This window comes from Aplidium turbinatum, chromosome 10 (assembly GCF_918807975.1).
Source record: "Aplidium turbinatum chromosome 10, kaAplTurb1.1, whole genome shotgun sequence".
Classification (NCBI taxonomy): domain Eukaryota; kingdom Metazoa; phylum Chordata; class Ascidiacea; order Aplousobranchia; family Polyclinidae; genus Aplidium; species Aplidium turbinatum.
Window position 1 is genome coordinate 15202969 of NC_137481.1, and position 19789 is coordinate 15222757.

Sequence of the window (19789 nt, forward strand, 5' to 3'; positions counted from 1 at the left end):
TCTCTCTGTTCTTGCCAAACCATTGGGACACAAAATGGCATCTTCTTCTTTTTTTCATTCATCTATTGGGTTAGGGAAGTGTAGCAAGACGAGCAGCTTAAATGGGGAGCCCACGACCTATCTTCATCTCCCAATTTAACTCCGAAATAAAGTTTGTAAGCATGTTTCAGTCTATCAGTGATAGGTGTTTGAAGGTCTTGACTTTTGAGGCGTAAACTTTCCACAAATGTAAACTTTTCCACGTTTTTTTTTTCTTTCCACGATTTTTTTTTGTTTTGTTTGTGGTATCTTCAATCGATTTTTTTCGTCATGTTTTTTTAATCAATAAAAGCAACTTTGCAGGCAATAAAGCGATTTAGAGGCACATTAGCAATTGCCAGTATAATCAACTATAAGCCAATTTAGAGAAAATAAAAATTGTGAATAACTCAAAAACCTGACGTGATAGAGCAAAACCGATTTCAGATTCCGAATCAGTGCCCCAAACTACGTCTAGAATGGATATTGGCATCTCAGTTACCGACATGCCATATTTTTTTGTGACGCAGTGTTATCTTCCTTTGTTAGTCAAATCAACAATGTAAGAGCTCGTGTTTCTTGAAGTGGTGATTTCATTTTGTAGAAGAAGTGGTATATTTACCATCAGTGTTGCATGTGATAATGGCTGGACCAAGTAACTCATAGCCCTGATCGCAAGTGTAGTTGACAGAGTTAGGAAATGTGAAATCATCGCCAATGATCTGTCCATTTCTGACGCCTTGTGGGGCACCACAGTCAAGGGGAAGGCAAAAAGGAATTGATGTACTAGACCACAGTCCTGTAAAGAACAGATGTGACAAACACGGCATTTGCACTCGGCAATACTTCTCATCTTTCTGTTTATTCTTAAAGAAAAAAAATCATAGCCTATCCCATTACAATACATTGCTGCAATGCAAACTAAATCAACGATTGCAAAAGGTAAAGCGCAACAGCAGAAATACATAAACTATTCACTTGAAATAATTTACAATATTATTTCCAAACCTTCAGATGTGCAAGTAATTGTAATGTTTGGAGCGATTGTGTAATATCCCGCATTGCATGAATAGACATATTCGCTCTGAAAAGTAGTGCTTTCTCCTTGCGATGTACCATGAATATCTGGTAGCGGGGGAAAACCGCAGTCTTTCTTTTTACAAACTGGGGATAAACCTTCGAGAAAGTAGTTACAGATACTTTTATGATTATAAATGATTTACATGTCAATAATAACACTTGAAATTGACTTCATTGTAGGCTATCTGTCAATGTACATTGATCATTGTAGCCTACGGTTGTACATACAAACCTATTTCTATAATGAAAAAAGTTGTTTTCCAGGTGACATGTCAAAATATCACTTTTTTTCATTTGCACCAGCAAGAATTGTTTTAAAACTTGTTAACTGAATTCCTCTGAATTTTTATTGGTATCGACTTTGTTTTTAAATCGTGATTTCAATATTTCCTATTTTAACCCATACTTCCAAAGTTCTTGCTTTGCTGACTGGTAGTTGTTATACGAAAACTCAATACGTGTCAGTAAAAGTAGCAAAAAATAGTAACCAGCAGAAATAATAACAGCAAAAATACCCTACTGTACAGTACGTTAAAAACTTTCACGAAAACAATAAAAACTTACGGCTCCATGTTGAAGATTCTTCACATTCGGCTTCGAGAGGAAAAGAATCAAAAGTTTGGTAGCCAGCATCACAAGAAAACGTTATTGTGGTTTCAAAAACAAATGTTTGTCTGTAACATACCAGTTATGTATATTAAAAGTAAAATATCTAAAAATCGTTTTTAATCCACACCAATATTTCCAAAGCACATTGTATATTGCAACTTTACCCAGATTGAACTTGTCATATTTTCGAATATTGATCTGCCTTTGTTAGACTGTCACAAGAGTGCTTAAGCACGATTGCACATTGCTAAACCATAAGTCAACTCACGACATTCTGTCTTCTTCATGCACAGTCACATCTTCAGAGTCGGGAATAAAATCAACACGAAAATTTGCATTATCGCTGACGACAGGTGAAGGGCAAATTATACGGCTGCATATTGGAGGCTCGGGATGCCATTGACGTGTCGCTGCGCATTGAAGAATAGGCAGCCCGTTCATTTCAAAACCGTCAACGCATCTGAAACACAGTTTTCATTGGTTCATTTTAATAACGCTTGAAGGAATGGAGCCAATAATCACCATGTTAGATTTGCACTTATTTCGTGTCCAAAACCGCTGTGAAATTACGCTGCTGCTTGGAGCAAAGCGAGTTGAGGGAATTTTCAATAGAAAGTTACTCAACTCTCAAGAAATAATCAAAGACTTGGAGCAACTAAGAAATTAAGTGATGCCTAAATCTCGGAACTTTAAAGTCCCGGACTTAACCGCACAGGTTTTATACTTAATAAGTCGATAATGACAGATTTAGCTCTTTTAAGTAATGCTGATGAAATATGAGGATGAGGAAGCTATAGGCCAACAGCAAAATATTCTGCTGCGGTTTCTGATTTCTTTGCATTCAATTCATAAACACTCTCACGGCTGATGTGAAATCTTGCAAGGTCGATGTTTGAGCACAACTTCGTCAGAAGACTACTTTTTATACAGGCTACAGTATGAAAATGGAACTCCAAGACCAGTAAAACTTCACAAATTACTTGTATGCTGTAATTCCCTCATATACTTCAGTAGTCTTCTCTACCATAGCATTGTCAACAACCGGTGGAGGACCGCAAGACACACGCTCGCAAACTGGTTCAGATCCTGGAAGAACATTTCACTGTTTGTGAGAAAACAATTCAACGTTCAAGGTGAAGAAAATGTTTTAAATATTAAACTAAACGTCAACTGAATGAGAAGCAACGCTGTATGAGGATAGAAAAAAATATGATACCTGTCCATGTTGAATCGCTATGACACATTCTGGTTTCATCACTGACGTCGGTCAGTTGATAGCCCTCGTGGCAAGTATACGTCAATCTGCTGAGGAAATGAGCTCCAGGCTTGTGAGGACCATTTTCTAATCTGTAACGTATGATGGTCTAAAGTTGTTTGTGCTCAAATAGTTGGTAGGCCTACGATCTTCAGCGATTCACATTGACAGAACGGCTATGAAATATTATTTCTCAACTTTTTATTGAATCGGCTATGACAGGCTATTGAATGCGGGAAAAGAGTATCACCAGATTTGGAGACTTTGGTACGTACGAGATGCACAAAATGGAAGAAAGGTTCTAATTCAGTATCAGTGGCGATAATATGGTGTTTACAGAATACGTTTAGAAATTTAAATGTTTTTTAAAAGAAATAATACGTGTGTAAAAGTAAAACAAAGACTACATGAGACACCCATTTGGAGTTACATTGCAAAAAATACTTAAGCTCTAATCGTGCAGCAAGATATTGAGAAGAGACAACATGGAAGAATACGCTAGGTGTATACTTGGTGTATTACTAAGAAAGAAAATGCCGATTTGATGATACGAATTGATGTTGAATTATTTTGGAATGTGCTGATGATATTCATATAACAATCCATTTTACGAATAATTTTTGCATTCTTCTGACGTTGCTGTTGTTACTATATTGTTTCAGGAGAACTAAAACTTTAAATTGATGGACTTTTGAAAGCAACTGATGCAACTTGCAAGTATAAAATTTTCTATAGCTTACTGAAATACAAAAGCTATACGTGACATTTAACAACACATGGACAACTGAAATGAAATGCTTGGAGGAAATATGGGAGATTTCAGATCAAAAAAGACGTTTGAGGTATACCAAGCCAATATGCAATATTTATGTATTTATGAGAAAGTAAAAACTTCACACGACTTTGGCATGATCACTCAGAGAAAGAATAGCTGCACGCAGAAGGGTCAGTAAATGTACAGTGTGTTACACGTTAAAAAATCAGAGTGAGGAAATGCCTGACTCACGTTGCGGTGGCCATCGCTACATCTGGCGGCATACCACAATGAACGGGTTCGCAGGTAGGTGGTGGATTCGACCAAGCTCCTGTGCTTTCACAAGATGATCTGTCTTCATCAATCAAGTCGAAACCTTCGTCACACTCATAAGTTATCTCATGGCCAAATGTATACCTATCGCCGTCCGTGTCAGGCTGAAAAAAAAACGAAATTTCAACAGCAGTAAACTTCATTTAAACGTCAAACTTTTACTACGTTTGACGTTTACTACGTCAAACATCAAACGTTTGACGTAGTAAACGTCAAAGCATTTAACGTCATTTTACTTTTTTACAGAAATGTTTGTTTTGAATTGTTTACTGACGATAAAATTTTGAAAGGAAAATAAAATAAAAGAATAGCATACTTGTAAGTGCTGCTTTATATTAAACAGGCTAAAAATTGCACGTTGCAGACTCAACAGCATTAACGTCAGGTAATTAAATTAAAACAAAGTATGATGAGTCGCAAGCGTAACACGCAGAAACGTCACTTACAAAGTTTCTTTCGAAATCTCCGTTTTGTATTTCACTAGGGTTCGGACATGGTACAGGGTTGCATTTGAATAAATCATCGTCAGAAACATTCCAAAGGCCGTTACTTTGGCAAAATAATTTATCTTGCCCTGATGACAAATATCCCTCATCACAAAAATAACTGTAAAAGTTAAAAGTTGATCATCATTTTGTAATTTATTCAAAAACGTTCATACGCAGCTTTAATTCAGGTATTGGGATAAGACTATACCGATTCGCAAACGTAAACTTTAAGCTCATACAGAATTGTAATCTTTGTAATAACATGACGTCACAGTATCTGTTTTTTTTTGTTTTGTTTTTTTTAATTCTGAAATGAAATCTTTGGGTTCTTCGGCATTCAGCAAGACAAGAGCAGCTGAGTCGCAATTTCGTTACTGTAAATAGTTTCCAGTTCTATCCAGTTTTTCCAAGTTCTATCTATGATTGTGTTGTTTGTGTTGGAAAGATCGTTCATTTCAATCACTGCAGCTGAGGGCAAGTGATAATCTTACTATCTTGAAGTTGGATTTCATCTGATTGTAGCCTATCTGTGTTTGAACCAAATAAAAGGATAAGAAGCAATATCTATTAGCATGGCAAAGAGCTGTTGAGAAGGTTAGCTTAGTTAGCGACAGTTAGTTTAGTTGTTTTCTTTCAACAAAGGTAAGGATTGAATTAACTGACAAAAGCAGCGTTTGAGAACTATGTGGCATGAATTAGTGGTGCGATACTGATGAGCCCGGTCTCATGGGCAAAACATGTGTCTATAGCTGTCAATTCTTGCTACACTCGACTGCCGAGAAACAGCATGGCAAGCATTAGTTAAATGAAAAACAATATCTTTTTATTCCAGGACTGCTGTGAATGTTTGAAAAATAAATTTCCATCCAACAATTAGCATCTAGTTGAAGATTGAATAAAATTTAAAATAAAAAAAAAATATTTTTCAGAACCGTCTTTTTGGTGAGTACAACCAATTAAATGCTATAAACAAAACACTCCTCACTTCACATGACTCCCATATACAAAATCCTCGGAATCAACCAATATAAAGTTTGCATTTGATGAGTTGAAAACGCCAGGACTTCCGCAGTTGATCTCCGTACAGCTGATTCCGTCGCCTAAAGCAATTTAAGTCGTCAGTTTAAAAAAGTAGACGAATTCTTACACCATGTACTTGACAATATGAAAGGAAATACTGAAGAAAATTACAAGCTTAGCACTAAAAATCGAACTAAATGAATTTGAAGAAACCAACTATATCGGCATTTGAAATACCCATACACATTCCAGCACATTCATGTACTTATAGTACACGGAAACAAATTATTTTGGAATACAAGTTGTGTGCAATTGTTGTAAATTCTCATGTATAACTCAATAAATGTCGCTAAAAAACTCTTGTTTTGATAAACTATTGTTCGATCAAATGTAAGACTACAGCACGGAAATCATAAGCAAAGAATTACAGAATGTTTCAACCAAGCCTAATCAAACCTTGCTGCCTGGACAGTTGACATTTTATCGAATGCATTTCACTGTTTTGCTTATTCTTGGTAATACTTTCCACTTTCAACTATTTATTAAACCTAGCCACTGACTTATTACGTATATTTAAAAAAAATGCACTTGAAACAACGCATATTGACCAACGTAAGTTAAATTTTTACAGAAAGGCGAACGTTGATAAATTACCTGTGTAGCCTGTGTTGCAGACGCAGCGGAAACTTCCATGAGTATTTGTGCACGTCGCCATTTCATGGCAAGGATTGTCGTCGCATTCATTAATGTCGACACAAGCTGGCGTTTGTCCTGACCAAGCCTGTTGAACAACACAACCTCAAATGCTAACGCGTAAAAGTGTAAATTTTCAAAACTTAAATTCTTCATATTAGTTTTAATTTGCCTATCCATAATTTGGTAGTAACAAAACAATGCGCCCTACTTATAATACATGCATTAGCGGATCCAGGGGGCGATTTGGGCGATCGCCTCCCCTCCCCTAAAACACAAAAAAGTAACATCATTCACGGCATATTTGCAAGGTCAGATTAATGTAGATCTGCATATGATTGTGTTTTGTTGAAACCCACTCCCCAAGCACATTTGCTGAATTCGCCACTGAATACATACATGGGAAGTGATGACAAAATGTCAATTGGGTTTACAGAATACCACTAAAGGAAATGACAACACCAAAATGCAACCACAACCGGTGCATCAGACTATCATGTAGAAACGATTTATGCAATTCCTTATTTTTTGAATGTTCTTGTTTTGCGTTCACGCTTCAGTGACCTCCACTTGAATGAGTTTGAATTAGTGTTTCATTTATCGAAAAGTGTTCTTTTTTGTGTTTCGACTTGAGCGGTGGACGGTCACATTTTTCATTAATTTCTTTCTGATGATGGTTGGCTTGTGTGCGTGGATTACAAGTAAGTGTTTTCGTGTACTTGTATACACATAGGTCAGCTTGAGTCAGAAGTAATCAATTGAGGCCTAACCTGGTAGCCGTTCTTGTCGGACATAATAAAGCACAACTGTCGGATGCAGGGTCCGTTAAAGACCCAGCAAAATTCGGTTGTTACATTATATTATTGAAAAAATTTTATCTGTACCATTTTGGTCAGGCTTTGTGGTTTAATCCTGTTATTTTTCGGTGGTTTCAGTAACAGTGTAGTGAGCTGGTCACCTTGTGTTTTTGTCTAGTGCTTTGACTAGAAGTTGCTTAGTTTTCTTTCATTCACTCGGACCTAGTGGCACGGTGACGTAGTTTGTCATCGCGCGTGAATTTAGTGGCAATCGGCATTCTTGTGTGCGTCTCCAGTTGCTCTAGGTCAGTGGATCTGTTGTTTTTGGTTAATTGCTTCACGTGGAAGCGTACCATATTGTTGTTCGTGCTCGTGTTGTAGCCTGTAGGCACTATTGTTGTAAGAGTTAATAAGGTATTTCATTGTAAGTTACATTGTTTCATTATAGTCTCGTATTTTGCTTCTAAGCTGTTGATTTACCTTGCTGTTGTGCAAATGAGTCACTATTTCCTTAGATCAAGTGTAACCAAGAACCCTTTAAATATGACTGAAGTTTCATTGAGTGAAAGTAACGTAACCTTGGCACCATCGCAGGTAGATACTTCCGCCGTCACTGTGATTGCTACTCAATCAGCGCCTCTGATGTCGTTTGGAGAGCAATCTTTAATTACCATAAACAGCAAATTTAACGTAAAAACAACTTTAACTGACACTGTTGCATCACAATCTACCATGTTAGTGAGTAGTAGTCATTCGAACCCTTCAGCAGAGTTTGCATCGTTTTTGGAGAATCTCTCGCATGCAGAAAGGAGTTTGTGCGATGCAAAGGCAATTATTTGGCCTTTAATACAAAAGCAGAGTGTTGACAAAATGAATAATCTAATACAGTGTTGCGAAATGGAACTGCGAGATATTAAAAATTCCTTTGACAAGATAATGTCGAATGTCTGGCTCTCAGATTCGAGTAAGCAGCTTGTAAGGCACAGGTGGTTTGATCTGGGACGTGCTATGGACTTTATCAGGGAGCAGTGCCAGACTTCGGCTGATACAAATGTCGCGTCTGGGGCGTCTCCTAGTTATGTGTCTGGAGCGATGTCTAGCCCTTCTATGATAACAAACACCAGTACAGTTAACGATAGTGCTGCTATAGGAACGTCGCTTGCTCATGTGCCAATTGGTACAACGTCTTCATTAAGTACAAGTACAACTTCGCTGTTAACCAATGGTGTAGACAACCCTTTCATTTCTGGTGCTCAGACTAGCGTCTACCCGGGTGTGAGCGTAAATGCGGCTGCGTATGAAACTTCACAAGTAGGACAGGCATATGTCGGTAATTTGTCATCGTCCCCTATTGTGCTGAGTAGAGTGTCGAATACAATGCAGCCACAAGGCTTCGGTATAGCTGGACCATCGGTGGCGCCAGTTAATGTTTTGACGCCCAGCTTCAGGCAGAGCGCACATGGTGTGGTTCCACCTGTGACACTTGAGAAATTTAATAGTGATATCCTGGAATATCCAGAGTTTAAGCGTAAGTTCTTTAAATTTGTGGCGTGTATATATCCAGATGACGATGTAAAGATGTTGCATCTGCAATCTTTATGCACAGGTGAGGCAGGAAGAGCTATTCGTGGTCTTGGAGGGCACTCAAACAGGTCTCTGGCTTATCAAACTGCTTGGGAAAGATTGGACCAGCGGTTTGGTAATCAGAACCTTTTGGCATCAAGACTACGAGAGGGAATGTTAAATGGTCCCCCCATAAAGGAGTTCGACTCATCTGCTTTAAACTGCCTCAGAGACAGAATGTTTGAATGTGAGCAGACGTATCTGTCTCTAGGACGTTTGGCAGAGTTAAACTCACCTGAAGTGATTCATAAAATATTTAATCGTCTTCCCGAGAAAATAAAAAGAGATTTTGTGCCTATGTCTCGTAGAGGCTGTGGAGGGTTTAAGGAGTTGAGGACTCTTGTAGACGATGCTGCGGCTGATGCGGAATGTGCATTAGGCCAGGATATGTTTGCGAGTCAGTTAAAAACGTTTACAGGGTCTAAAAACTCGCGATCGCGTAGTCAGGTCAAGGTAAATGCCGTTAAGGAAAGCTCTGCTACGCCTTCAAGCGTTCAAAAGAGTTGTGAGTTGTGTAAAGGTGTGCACTGGCTATGGCAATGTCCTACCTTTAAAGAGCGACCTGTTGATAAACGACACCAATTTGTTAAATTACATGGGCTGTGTTTCAACTGTCTCCAGTCTGGGCACAGCGTACGTGAGTGTTCTTCTGGGCTGGCCTGTCGAGAATGTGGCAAGCGTCATAATTCCTTGCTTCATTTTGACAAGTCTGTACCTCGGACAAAAACTGCACAAAATGACAGCAATGTTCTTGTCGCCTGTAGTTCTTACAATGACAAAAAGATTGAGCGCAGCAGGAAATTGCATAAAGTCGTCCCAGTCAAGGTGTGGGTATCAAATCCTGATAATTACGTGAACACATATGCCTACATGGATGATGGGTCTGAGACCACTTTGTGTACAACGGCCCTTGCTAAGCGAATTGGTGCAGATTTGGCAAAGGCCAACGTAAAAATGCACACCAGCAATGCCGTGACAGACGTCTCTTCGAAAATTAAACATTTTTTCATTCAAGGAGTTGGTGAGAGCCGAGTTTTTACTGTTAACGATGCTTTGGTGCAGGATTCCATAGTCGATGTGCACACAAGCATTCCTACAAATGAACTAACGAGCCTATTTCCACATCTTCAAGATCTGTCCTTCCCAAAATTAGAAACAAATACAGTAGACTTATTGCTGGGGCAAAATGTCCACAATGCGTTCCGGGTTAGTGAGAGTAGGTATGGGTTAGATAACCAACCTTTTGGCTTGCACACTGCCTTGGGATGGACGTTGTGGGGGGTGGATTATGTCTCCCAGAATGAGCTTGATAACAACGAGGTACGTGTTAACTTTGTCAGCGAGCTTGGTGTAGATAAACAGGGTTGCAAGGAGTTACTACGTATTCTTGACCAGGATTTCCATGATCTTGATTCGCCGCAACTGCCGTGTATGTCAAAAGAAGACAGGCGTGCCATTGACATCATGGAAAGGTCTGCCTTAAAAGTTGGTAAACATCACCAAATTGGTCTTCCATGGAAGAAAGACAACTTTGACTTGCCGAATAACCTCCACGTAGCCGAGAAACGTCTTCGAGATCTGACGAAGAAGCTAATTGCGAATCCCGACTTGTGTAGAAAGTACAGTGAGAAGATGACTGAGCTAGTTGCTAACGGTTTCTGCTGCCAAATACCGGATGGAGCTGTTGAACCAGAAGGTAAGACTTGGTATGTACCGCATCACTGCACGTCAGTTCTGACTAAATTTAGGGTGGTCTTCGACTGCAGTGCTAAGGCCAATGGCGTGTCGCTGAATGACAAGCTGCTCCAAGGACCTGACCTAACCAATAGTCTTGTGGGTGTCTTAATGCGCTTTAGACAAGAGCCTATTGCAGTGGTGGCAGACATAAAAAGTGTGTTTTACCAGGTACTTGTGGAAGAGAAGGATCGTGATGTTTTTAGGTTTCTCTGGTACCCGGACAATGATCTAACTCGCACCCCCGCAGCCTTTCGGATGAATGTGCATCTATTTGGGGCCACCTCGTCACCTTCCGTGGCAGCTTTTGCTCTTCGCCGAACAGCAGAGGAAAACTTGAGCGAAGCTTCTCCTGAAACGGTAAGCACTGTGCTAAAATTTTTTTATGTGGATGATCTGTGTAAATCATGTGCTACACCTAATCAAGCCTCATGTTTAATAAAGGAGCTGTGCAAACTTCTTGATAGTGGCGGATTTAAATTAACTAAGTTCCTTTCAAATAATAAGGATGTTCTAAGTCTTATTTCAGAAAAGGATCGTGCTTCGACTGTAGTTGACTTGCAGCAACGAGAACTGCCTACTCAGAGCAGGCACTGGGCAGGCACCAGGCACTGGGCATGTTTTGGAATGCGGATTCCGATTGCCTGGAGGTTAAAGTGAATCTCAATGTAAAACCTTGTACTAGGAGGGGGCTGTTATCAGTTATTGCTCAAACATATGACCCTCTAGGGCTGCTACAGCCATTTGTCCTGCCTGCTAGGAAAATCTTGCAAGAGACTTGCCGTTTGGGTCTTGGGATGAACCTCTTCCGTCCATGGGAGGTTTGGAGAGGGCCTGGGTAGAATGGGTGCAGGCATTACCAAATTTGAAGGAAGTAGGCTATCTCTTGCAAGAAGTTTTAAGCTCCCTAACCAGGAAACTGACAAAATCGAATTGCATGTATTCTCAGATGCTTCAGTTGATGGTTACGGAGCGTGTGCTTACGTGCGTGTTGTTTATACGAATAATTTAATTACTTGTGCGCTTGTTATGGGAAAAGCTAGAGTCGCTCCACTTAAATCGATTAGTGTTCCTAGGCTGGAGTTGACTGCAGCTGTACTAGCTGTTAAACTTGGTAGTATGATTTCTCGTGAACTTGAATTTAAATTTTCTTCTGTGACCTATTGGACAGACGCCACTGTTGTACTACATTATTTACGTAATAGAACGTCTCGTTTCCATACATTTGTGGCCAATAGACTTGAACTACTTCATTCATTAACCTCGTTGGATCAGTGGAGATATGTGCCCACTGATCATAATCCTGCTGACTTTGCGTCGCGCGGCCTCTCGCACAGTAAGGCAAATGAGGCTGTTATGTGGTTCTATGGACCAAAATTTTTAATGTGCACTGAAACCCAGTGGCCGATACAACCAGAAATTTGTGGAGACCTGAAGAAAGAAGATCCTAACGTGAAGAAGATTTGCGCCGTTCGGATATCTGAACCAAAGTGTGACGGCTTGCCCTTGCTAATGAGACGATATTCTGACTTTTCCAGGTTGCAACGCTCAGTTGCCTGGTTACTGAGGTACAAATCCTATCTGCAATGGAAGGCGAAGGTTAACATCGAAAAGCCTGCCCTGGGTTTGCTTACGACTGGTGAGATGTCAAAAGCTACCCTAGCGATCGTGAGGTTAACGCAATGGGAAGCTTTTCCCGAAGTAATGACGACTCTTCCAGCTCATCCCAGTTTCCAAAGTCCGGTTCAACTACCTTCAGACTCACAAATCAAACGGCCGTTCTTACGGCCACTTAGGTCTTTGAATCCTTATATTGTGGATGGTATAATACGTGTTGGGGGCCGTTTACGAAACGCCTCGCTTGACAAATCCATAAAGCATCCTATCCTTTTACCAAGTGATCATCCTGTGACGAGATTACTGATTATGTTTTACCACATTCGTGAAGGACATATGGGTATTTCATATGTTTTATCAGCTATGCACCAATCCTACTGGATATTAAAGGGAAGAGCTGCTGTGAAGAAAACTTTACGTTCTTGTTTAAATTGCAAATTCTGAAACGCGGAGACCTTGTATTAGTGATGGGACGAATCTGCCAAACGCGGACGCTGGCCTAAGGGAATTGTTGAAGATGTAATGCCTGACAGTAATAAACTTGTGCGTCGAATCAAGGTGCGCACTGCCCACTCCACTTTGGTTCGTGATATCTGAAAGGTGTGTCTTCTGGAAGGAAAAGTTGATGAAATGACTGATGATCGACAAACTGATTCTCGCGCGAATGGACAATCATTGATATTTGCCCTGGGTATTCAGTTTGCTTTGTAGTATTTGTTTGTATTGTGTATTAATTTGTTACGAGCAGCTTCCAATAAGGAAACATTTCGTGTTGTTCCATTTCTCCGGTAAGAGCTGCTATGGTTATGATGATCGAAGTGTTTAGATTATCGTGTATGTTCTGGTTATCGAAGTGTTAGGTTATCATGTACGTTTTCGTTATCGAAATGTTAGGTTAAGTGGTTAACATTACTAATTTTTCAACTGCTTGATTCTTAATTCCTGTGCGACTATTGTAGTTTATGTAGGCCTAATTAGTTTGTATATTTACTACGTGTCGATTATGAATGGTATCTTCAATCACATCGTTGTGAGTGCAGCATTTCGCTTTACAGCGTCTGATTAGGCGTTGCTCAACATTTCCCACACCTTTGATTCTGGATCAGAGGCAGTTATCATTAGGGTAGTTAGGCTACGTTTTTTACTCGTGCTCAGTCATTGACGCTATAGCCTACGTTATGTGTTTGTATCTAATCGTTTCCTTTGAATTTAGAAACCCTCGTAGGCTTGCTCCGGTTTCGGGTGCGGGTATGTAGAAACGATTTATGCAATTCCTTATTTTTTGAATGTTCTTGTTTTGCGTTCACGCTTCAGTGACCTCCACTTGAATGAGTTTGAATTAGTGTTTCATTTATCGAAAAGTGTTCTTTTTTGTGTTTCGACTTGAGCGGTGGACGGTCACATTTTTCATTAATTTCTTTCTGATGATGGTTGGCTTGTGTGCGTGGATTACAAGTAAGTGTTTTCGTGTACTTGTATAAACATAGGTCAGCTTGAGTCAGAAGTAATCAATTGAGGCCTAACCTGGTAGCCGTTCTTGTCGGACATAATAAAGCACAACTGTCGGATGCAGGGTCCGTTAAAGACCCAGCAAAATTCGGTTGTTACATATCATACTTCATTACTGTGAAACAGCAATGTGATGTTCACGCCAGTAGAGTCGGTGTCACTGCCATACCGCATTTGCTCTGCATTTAATGACTTCAGCTCCAATTCTGTGAAACCCTTCGTTGCAAATGTACGTCACTGTGTCGTTGTACAGCTTTCCTGTTGCCACTGTCCTTCCGTGCGCAATCTATTAAACGTGAAATACAGAAATTAATTTTTAATTAGGTTCTACTAGTCCTCAGTCACTTTACTGTAAAAATAAAATATGAAAAAAATAATGTTTTCACCTGTTTGTGTTGTTTGCATCGCACGCGGCTGCAAAAGAACGTCGAGGAAGGGTCACTGCGCACTCTTCGGCGAAATACCCATCTTCCTTTATTATTGCACTTTAATTGAGCACTGTTTGCAAGTCGTCGACTGTTACCAGATCTCAAACGTACTCGAAGCATGAAACCACTTTCGCATTGCAGTATGTTTGTGTAGCTATCCTGCATGAACGTAATAGTCAGCATTGCTTGGAATTGCAGTTTTGTGCTTTAATGAAGTTGCAAAAATTGAACTATTAAGCGTGAAATTATTTCAAACAGTCAACTAAGGTGCTCTAGCAGTTGTCAGCTGTTCAAATCTTTGTAAGTCAGTTTGGTATTTATTGGATTCAGTTTCATCCAACGCACTTCAAGACGAGAAGCGTTACTCTCGTAATCGACTCTGTACGGAATTTAACAAATCAAATGCCTACTTCGTCTAGTACATGAGAGTTTTGATTAAAATTTTGTTCATTTTTTTAACATTTCTATCTACCATACAGATTCTTTAAAGTGTAAATTTTAATTGATTTTCACTTCAAACACACCTGTTCTCTGACTTTTAGGTAATTGTTGGGTACAATGGGTGAGCAGGGTTTACAAAACGTGGGTGGCCGAATAGTTCTAACTTGACCAATGATTCCACCCAAAGCATCAGGCCAGGCTTTCACTGTGCCCTGGTTGAGCACACAGTGTGCAAACAAAGTGGCGATCTGTTCGCTCGTCATCGCATAATTGTACAAGTTAAATTGAGAAATAGTTCCTGCGTAAAATGTCACATTGTTAGCAACTGAAACTAACATTTTTGCATTTTTGCTATTCATTGTAGACTACTTTTTGCTATATGCTTAAACTAATCTTTAAACTTTGTACTAGGTAGGAGTTCGTTAACCTCTTAGTGCAGTTTTCTGTTAAGGCCAGCCTTGTAAAAGCCCAACTCCACCATCTATTTTTGAATCAAAACATGCGAACTGCATTCATCATACAATCTATTTTTGCTGCATAAAATTTACTCCCCTTAACCCAACCCCCTTTTATCATGTCAAAAGTATACCTATAAATTCTTGTGAAGCAGAAAAGCAACCTCCCAAGCAATCTTGCTCTTGCCCAATCACTAAAATTCCACCTCCTGGAATAACAGTGTTAGGCTTCAATCCGCTTCCTTCCACCTCCAGGATGCTGTCGATATAAATTTCCCATTTTCCTTCCGTGCTTGTCCATGTCACGACAACATGATACCATTTCCCGTCGTTCAATTTTCTTGAATCAGTCACAATCGCTTCACCATTGACATATCTGAATATTTTAATATTGCAAATAGTATCTTTAATTTTTTTGCAAAAAAATATCAAGGATACGAAAAAAATATCATTCAAAGAAATGAAATAAAACGGGAGCAAAGATACAAAGAAAAAGGCATCAAAAGACAAATCAAGAAATCATGTTCAGGTTTATAGTTATTACGTCAACTATTTAATGTTAACTCAAGCCAGTTCATGTTTCAACCACTACGTTGACATCATCAAAGCACTTTTTTTGTAATTAATTTAGCACTGGTTTCATTTGCAACCGACGAGTAACGGCAATTGCAATTATTAATCAAAAACACCAACCATCAACAAGTACAGTATATCTGAACTAGGAAAGACATGCTAGCTAAAAAAAAGCTTGTTCATGAGCTGAACAATAATCTTACAGTGTCAATGCTTCTAGGTTTGTTAAGGTTAGCACATCAGCTAGAACTCCTTTTCCAACTGCATAGGAAAATGGTGTTCCCGAAGTCTCCGTATTGTTGGACCGCATATAAAATGCTACGGTAACTTCAGTCATGTTCCGAATACCATCTTGCAGAGCAACGTGATGATATGTTTTGGGCTTTGAAAACGCCAAATCAAAATATGGGTCCAGTTCTAAAGATAAAAAAAATCTTGTTAACCAAACAAACTTTAACAATTTTCAGCAATATTTAGAAAGTCTACTGCTAAATCACTATTTAAATATGAAAAAAATACATTACGCAAAGTATGGACATGACGTTGCGATAAAATGGATGGACAAAGTCATTGCTTTACCAGGAAATAGAAATTGACAGAAATTTTGCCTTTTGCTTCAACCTTTGCAACAAGAATCAAAGATTGAATAAAATACCAACTTCATGACAGTTTCCTTTGTAAGCTACGTCACAATGTCTTTACGATTAACAAAAAAACTTTAGTACCAGTGCTACAATGTTCGCCAGTGAAAGTCGGAGCGCATATGCACCGATACGCGTTGATCAAGTCAAGACACGATCCTCCGTTTTCGCATATGTCTTCTTCACAATCGTCCACATTAATCTCGCAATTTTGTCCTTCAAAACCTAGTTGACATTCGCATCTGTGCAATAAAAATATTCATGAATAGAAGTCGAGATCATGTAGTTATTAAACTTTTGCGATTGGCATCCGCTGCCTCGAAAACAAACAGACAATTACACAAACGGATTAGGCTGTTCAACAATTAAACTGTACAGTGTTGTACACGTACAGGATACAATGGAAGGCTACATGCTTCATTTGACCTTTTAGAATCTAGATGATGCGGATGTGAAAGAATAGGTTATAAGATTAAGCCTAAGCGTATTTCCAGTCTGGTTGACGTGATATAAAAAGCGGCCAATATGTTTAACACCAGTGTTGTCGATGTAAGAACGTCATAATGAAACAATTGTAACAAAGCTATGCTTTTTACCGGGATTTAACCGACATTCTGAATTGTAGGTTATTATTACTTTTCAGTGGTCCGAGGAGGGGGGACAAAAACTGTCTGGTGATGTTAAAGTACAGTGATGGAAAAAAAGAAAAACAGTAAAGAGCAACTGTACTAAACGAAAGATAAAGCAACGTTTGAGTCATTGATACACAATGTTGATAACACACTCACGTAAACTGGTTGATGCCATCTTCACAAACTCCTCCGTTCAAGCAAGGTTCAGGCTCGCAATCATTTATATCTACATTGCATATCGATCCTATGTACCCTGGTTGGCAAATGCATTCAAATCTTGCCTCCAGGTCAAGGCACATTCCTCCGTTCATACAAGGGGCGGTGATACATTCGTTGATGTCTGTTTCGCACAAGTCACCTGAAGTAAAAAGGCAAGACAAGCTTTTACTCGGTTTATCTTCAATTATAAAACAATCGATTGACGAGATCGATAAAGTGCATTTGTTTGTTTGTTTTTCATATCTTTATCTTGCATCGCGGGAAAGCGGACTTGAGCGCTATGCATACACCTGACCCACGCTGCAGCCGACGGCAATGTCTGTTTCCGGTTGTCTACCCTACTTATGACTTAAATTTGGTACTACCCATTACTCGAAATCGATCACTGGGTAGAGGCAATTATCGTAAAGCTTCTTGCCCAGAGAAACAACAGTAAGTGCGGGTGGCTGGAGTCGAACATGCAGGCTCTCGACTGCGAGCCCAACGCGTTAACCACTCGGCTACTGCCGCCGACTGCATTGCATTGTATCATCTAAGTAGGATAGAAAAAGGTGATAAAAAATTATAAACCATAAAAATTAAGTGACAATCTAGACTTGTGAAGTTCTTCCTGGCTATCAGCATAAGGTTGAGCGCTCACCATACAGTAGTACAGCGAGCAATTCCACAACGGTGTTGCTACAATCGGCTGCCGAGAAACAATGCAGACGTTGGCGTCTTTCAACCTCTGACGCAACGTTTTGGTGCTTCAGAGAATTTATAAGTTAAGCAAAAATCTGTTAAAGAATGCAACCAAACAATTGAACACACAAATTAATTATCTCTATCGTGTTATTTCAAATTGTTAAGCAAACCTTCGTAGCCATCCAAGCATTGGCATTGAAAAGACGCTAACTGGTCGACACAAATAGCGTCATTCCGACATGGAAATGCGTCACATTCATTTGTTTCAATGCTGCAAGTGACACCTTCATATCCATCAACACAAGTGCAACTAAAAACAATTAAGAACTGAAATAAGTATTTTTATAACTCAAACAAAAAATTCGGGAATACAAAATCCATTCGTTGAGGTAAGACACATTAAGTGCCATAGCGGTTAGTGGAATGGTCATTAACTACCCCGGCCTGTGTTCAAAACTCGATTCTGAAACGGGAAGCTTCACTTAACTCTTACCTTGAAGATTTGACATAGATGAAAAAACTTTATTATCTCTTTCACTGAGGTAAAAACTAAAAAATCAATACATGTATGATTGCTCGTTAAAAATTTGTGAAATAGATTTCAACAAAAATAACACACTTTCAACATGTTGGAAATAACATTTTTACGTCAAACTAGGCATAGGTGTCATGTAAATAAACGATCTTTATGTTGCAACCTTGGATTTCGTTAAATGAATATTTCAAAATGAGACGAACACCTCAGAGGGTAAGGTGTGGTTAGGGGCGTAGTCAGGGTGGCATTTGCCCCCCCCCTCCCCCGAAATATTTTAACTAACAATTTCACACTATGTTACAGCGTGACCAAGTTTACTATTGATTTAGGCTGAAAGAACTTTCAGAATGCGCAATTTCAACGTATTTTTTCAATTTTTTCTGGGTGAGGCCCCACGCCCACAGACCCCTCCTTATGGGTGCTCCGCTTTCGGCCACTCGTTGCCGGGCTCACTTACCTGTGCAAAAATACTTATTTGCTTCTCCTACAAAATTTTGTGTTGGCTTTGCCGCTGGGTGTGGTGGAACTAAATTTAAATCAATTTACAGTAACTTCAAAAATGATCGTAACTGAAGGTTTCGTCTATCTAAACTTACTTAAACTCATTGACCAAATCAATGCAAGTTGCTTCGTTACGGCAAGGGCTGGATTCACAATCGTCAATGTCAGTTTCGCAATTTCCACCTAAAATTTAAAATGATGGAAAAGTAATTGAGTGAACTGCCATGAATACGTCTGCTTAGTTTCTGGAACCTATTCCTCCTACAATCTATGTCAAATGCCATACAAATCACATAATATATTGAATTTACCAGTGTAACCAGGATCACATCGGCAGATGTAGCCCGCCCCAGTCGCTTCACAGTCACCGTGATCACATGGATCTGCACAAATATGAGAATACATTATAAGTTGTTAACATATTTTCATACGCTGTATAGTACGTAGCAAAGAAGAACAAACAACAGGCTAAATCATCTACTACATAGTTTAGCACAATGCGCCCCAAATCAAATGTTGCATAAAAAGTATTAGTTTAAAAAATCAAAACTACAATATTCGATTTTACCTTTGAAGCAATCGCTGAAAGGTCGAGTTAAATTGACCACAATACCAAGAACTTCTTCCTCATCCAAAAGGGCTGAGCTGCGATCAGACGGACCTGGTGATGGGGCTGGTAATAAGAAGTCGATGCCTAGACATAAAATGAAATCATGCGGTCATTAACAAACCGTTAAGAAAACTTAAAAACTTTCCAATGTCGCTATTATTTTTATTTCCACAGCAATTACGTCAACTTAACGTCAAGTAACGTCGATCTTCAAACAATTTCCGTGTTGGCTTCAGCAACCTTTTCTCACGACATGTCGAGTTACTTATAGCTTTTTCTCATAATCTTTTTCAATTAGTCCAAAAGTAAGTGCTGCGGAAGTTATTGCTTGAGCTAGAAATAAAACGAGCAAAAGCAAGGCTGGAGGAAACATCCATTGGCGACAACAGACCGCAATCAGTGAGCAAAAGTGGATATGAAGTGATTGGTATGATTTAAATTTCCTGTTCAATCACAGCTTAACCTCAAGCACACATCTATCTAAGTGAAAACTTTGATGTGAAAGCAGTCGATCCGAATGCATTATTTCTATCAACAAAA

The 19789-nt window shown here is 39.3% G+C and overlaps 1 protein-coding gene across 1 annotated transcript in view; it reads right to left on the reverse strand.

Moving 5' to 3' along the window:
• Positions 1–19789, reverse strand: part of LOC145778993 (sushi, von Willebrand factor type A, EGF and pentraxin domain-containing protein 1-like) — a 108905-nt gene that overhangs the window by 41530 nt on the left and 47586 nt on the right. The window contains exons 28-47 of the mRNA XM_082590574.1: positions 19208–19333; positions 18951–19022; positions 18735–18822; positions 17774–17913; positions 16857–17058; positions 16153–16310; positions 15631–15844; positions 14989–15230; positions 14483–14697; positions 13700–13816; positions 6212–6338; positions 5523–5637; positions 4496–4655; positions 3969–4153; positions 2924–3054; positions 2688–2793; positions 1976–2167; positions 1663–1772; positions 1027–1194; positions 641–817 (exon numbers count right to left, since the gene is read on the reverse strand). Of these exons, the coding sequence (XP_082446700.1) occupies positions 641–817; positions 1027–1194; positions 1663–1772; positions 1976–2167; positions 2688–2793; positions 2924–3054; positions 3969–4153; positions 4496–4655; positions 5523–5637; positions 6212–6338; positions 13700–13816; positions 14483–14697; positions 14989–15230; positions 15631–15844; positions 16153–16310; positions 16857–17058; positions 17774–17913; positions 18735–18822; positions 18951–19022; positions 19208–19333 (3045 nt within the window). The remainder of the gene's footprint in view (positions 1–640; positions 818–1026; positions 1195–1662; positions 1773–1975; positions 2168–2687; positions 2794–2923; positions 3055–3968; positions 4154–4495; positions 4656–5522; positions 5638–6211; positions 6339–13699; positions 13817–14482; positions 14698–14988; positions 15231–15630; positions 15845–16152; positions 16311–16856; positions 17059–17773; positions 17914–18734; positions 18823–18950; positions 19023–19207; positions 19334–19789) is intronic.